The sequence below is a fragment of the Syngnathus leptorhynchus genome, chromosome 7, assembly GCF_054491065.1.
Source record: "Syngnathus leptorhynchus isolate UIUO chromosome 7, UIUO_Slep, whole genome shotgun sequence".
Lineage (NCBI taxonomy): Eukaryota > Metazoa > Chordata > Actinopteri > Syngnathiformes > Syngnathidae > Syngnathus > Syngnathus leptorhynchus.
The window spans coordinates 10,009,416-10,013,355 of record NC_141201.1 but is presented as its reverse complement, the minus strand read 5'-3'; the positions used below and the strand labels follow the sequence as shown (position 1 = coordinate 10,013,355).

General features: G+C 38.7%; 1 protein-coding gene across 1 annotated transcript; it reads left to right on the top strand.

Moving 5' to 3' along the window:
- The first annotated feature begins 627 nt into the window (after positions 1-627).
- On the top strand, positions 628-2,383 carry ssr3 (signal sequence receptor, gamma). Its single transcript, XM_085917153.1, has 5 exons — positions 628-852; positions 1,090-1,216; positions 1,698-1,796; positions 1,914-2,045; positions 2,134-2,383. The coding sequence occupies exons 1-5, from the start codon at positions 720-722 to the stop codon at positions 2,198-2,200; spliced, it is 558 nt and encodes a 185-aa protein (XP_085773279.1). The 5' UTR covers positions 628-719; the 3' UTR covers positions 2,201-2,383.
- The last annotated feature ends 1,557 nt before the right edge of the window (positions 2,384-3,940 follow it).

Here is a 3,940-nt window from a genome sequence, read left to right as displayed (position 1 = left end):
ACATTTCTGCCAAGAAGAGAAATGCTGTGTCATTTTTTAATGTTTGATTTCTTTGTTGGCACCCCAAAATAGAAAGTTGAGTGCCACTTTATAGAAGCAGGTTAGCATCTTTCAAGTCATGAAATCATGTTGTCGTGTGTGTGCGTGTGTGTGCGTGCGTGCGACCTGCATTTTGGATTTTTATTATAGTTACAGTTTTTATTTTGTTATGACTTTTTTTTATTTAGTTGTAAGGTCGTCTCTGACTGTAAGCCACTCATGTAAACTAAATATGAATCATACAAAAACAGAATTACATTAAATAAAAACAATCAATCAAAATTCTTCTAACCACTCTTTTTTTATGTAGCTATGCAGGAAATGTCCGATAATTTTAAGACTTACTCAAATAATATTCTACCGGGTGATTACTTCCAATGTTATTTCCTGTTAAAATGCTTGGACTTTTACAAAGTATCAATTTCTGGTACTTCACAAGCCAGACTGTTATTTTTCGACTTTAGCTATTTATTTGAAATGATCATATTTTACCTGTAGAGGGCGACACTGTAATTAAACGCTATATCCCGTTCCTGAGCGAAGAATCCAAAGGAGAATGCGAGCAGTACACTTCCGGATTAATGCTGACGCGTCCCTCTTGAGCTCTCCTAGCGACGTGTCAGTCCTCTTGTGTCTGCAGCCGAGCAGTCAGCTAGGAAGCTCAATCACTCCTCACAGTTATGGCACCTAAAGTGAACAATAAACAGCAGTCAGAGGAAGATCTTCTTCTCCAGGACTTCAGTAGAAACCTGTCGACAAAGTCCACCGCGCTCTTCTACGCAAATGCTTTCATTGTTTCTGCAATCCCCATTTGTGAGTATACTTTCCAGCAGCTAATTGCTAAATGCTATTCCACGACACTGTCAAGCGTCAAATAAATAATCAAAATACGACGCACACGATGCTAAAACCTTGACAAGTACAATTAGTAATTTTCCACATGTGAGTGGATAACGTTAGCATAACTGTTACTACAGGTAGGCTTTTCCATAGATAACAAAAAAGCAACTCACTGAAATGTGATTTAATTTGGTTCCTGTGTGTCCCAAGGGTTGTTCTGGAGGATTTGGCACATGGATCTTGTCCAGTCTGCATTCTTGTACACTGTGATGACGCTGGCCAGCACCTACCTTGTGGCTTTTGCCTACAAGAACGTCAAGTTTGTTCTCAAGCACAAGTAAGATGAACAGAACACCGCAGTTCGATCACAATATAAACAGTGTCCTTAATGTGTGGACACCTAACTGACAAATATTCAATTGGTGTACTGTAGTAAGAAAATATTGTTTCTTCATTATGTGACTTTGATGCCATTGGTATCAATTGCTCATGTGTCCAGAGTATAGAAACACAATTTTTCGTCTAACCCCAACATCAGCTTTACAGATACGGTGTCTACTTTCTATGTGAGATGTGTTGCATTGCTGCCATCTACTATGATACGTGGTGGCCATGTTTGTTGCAAAGGTCATTAGTATCCTTTTGTTTTGAGGCAAGGGGCAAGAGACATCTATTTCAGGTCAGACATAAATTAGGCACTTGTAAAACTTGTTTTGATACAATTGGATTGCTTTGTTGGCACAAATCACCAGCTACAGCTATTGTTTCGGAACAATCCTCACCAAGTCTTGTCCATTTTTCCTTGCCGTTCTTTTCAGAGTTGCTCAGAAACGCGAGGATGCCGTTTCCAGGGAGGTCACCAGGAAGCTGTCCGAGGCTGACAATCGCAAGATGTCACGCAAGGAGAAAGACGAGAGGTAAAACATGCTGCTGACAAAGACTTGAGTATTTTTTTTTTGTAATGCAGTGAAGCACATACCTGACCGACCACATTGTCCCTTTCTCGCAATATTTCTTTATTTCTATTTGCTCAGGATCCTTTGGAAAAAGAATGAGGTAGCCGACTACGAGGCCACCACTTTCTCCATCTTCTACAACAACACCCTCTTCCTGGTGCTTGTCATTGTGGCATCCTTCTTCCTGCTCAAGAACTTCAACCCTGCCGTGTATCCTTTCTTATCATCTTGCACAAAAGTATTTTGTGTCAAACAAACAAGAAGGGGAGTTTTTGCCTTAACACGATTCCCCCCCCAGCAACTACATCTTGTCAATCGGCGCTTCCTCCGGACTCATAGCTCTGCTCTCCACCGGATCCAAGTAGATGATGATGATGATGGAGGGAGGAAGGGTGGGATGTTTGGGTTGAGTACTTTTTACTAAAGTTGGGAATGAGGAAACAGTATCACATTTCAACTTCATGAAATTCATGATCAAAAATCTGGAGGCTGTTGCTCCAGGTGTATCTTTTTTTTGTAACAATAAAAAAAAAAAATAACCCATCATATTTGATCAGTGTGTGTGTTGATGAATCATTGTTGTCATTCTTTTTTGGTTGGCCTGCTAGTTTTTATGATACATTTTCAGATACTGTATGACTACAAAATAATGAGAGACTTTGTTTCCTTTGGCAAAGCCTTTATTCTGGATCTCATTATTTACAGATAAGTGGTATGCAGGTAGAATAAGACGCTTTTGTTTGACATGTGGTCTCAATTAAAATCACGTTCCCATTCACAATTAGTGATATCTTTTCAGTATAAACAAGAATGGAAATATGTATTTGACTTTTAAATGAAATAACGTTACCTCAGATTACTCTCTTCGGCTATCACAACATTAACTTTTGTCCCCCTTCACACTAGCATAATTAAAGTCATCCTCCTTGGGGGCTCTCAAGGCACACAATTGAGTGGTTTACACAAAGTCTTCTTTCCACACATAATCTGCTTACGTCGGACAAGCCACGTTGCCTTTTCCAAGTGACATGACCACTGCACATAACAGTCGCCCATCTTTTTAATTGATAAATTGTTGCTGCCTAGATTGTCAAAAACTGCATTTGGAACAAAATGATCAAATACAGTAATATGCAAACAATGACCACAGTTTGAGAGTCACTGGCATATAGAGACCAATAAATGGTCGGCTTTTATGTGGCGCTATATTTTCCACAAGAACAACCGCGAGAGCAGACGTGACAACTTGAGTAACTTGTCGATGAATAATTTCTTCTTACAAATGAAATAGCCCAGTGAGCAGTTTCATTGTTACAACCTGAATGTCCTTCAGCATACACTTTGAGAATGCAATGCAATGTAAACATTTAACTATTTACATCAAATAGTGTATTAACCAAGAACCATAAACAGTCGTGTACAGTTTTCAAATGCACAAGGCTTCTGGATATTTGTTGTTTCACCGCATACCATAGAATTCTTTAAATTGTACATGATAATTAAACTAAAGCTCCAAATGCCACTACAGTACCCGAGAGGCAGTACACGTGAAAATACTTGTGGTGTCAGCCATTTTAACATAAAGTCAGTTAGAATTATTACTCAAATAATCATGTTTGCTCCATCAGGTGAAATTTCACATGAAACTAAGATGGGGAAAATAGCTATGAAAATAAATGCACCTAGGAAAGGCTTTACCTCTCCTGTCATTCAGTTCCTCCATTGACCACATGGGGGCGACATCTTTACATCTGGCCAACGGAATCGTGAAATGCTTTGTCATAGGTTAGGGGGGGGAGAGAAGGCTCAGCACTAATCTACTTGTTTTAATTGTGCTTTGTGGAACCGAAGCAGCAGACTAAAACATGCATCTATTAATGTGTGTGTATTATGTTCATATTAAGACTAAATAGCCTTTTTATATAGGCCTACTGACTGCACACAATCAAGCTATTTGCTAGATTGTAAACAATTCAAACATTTTTTCATATTTACTATCTCCAGAGTTCTGCAGACATGAGCCCACATGAATGATTATCATTAATTATTAATACTAATCTTTAATAATTACACGATTCAATATAGTTTGTGCAAATTCCAGAAGT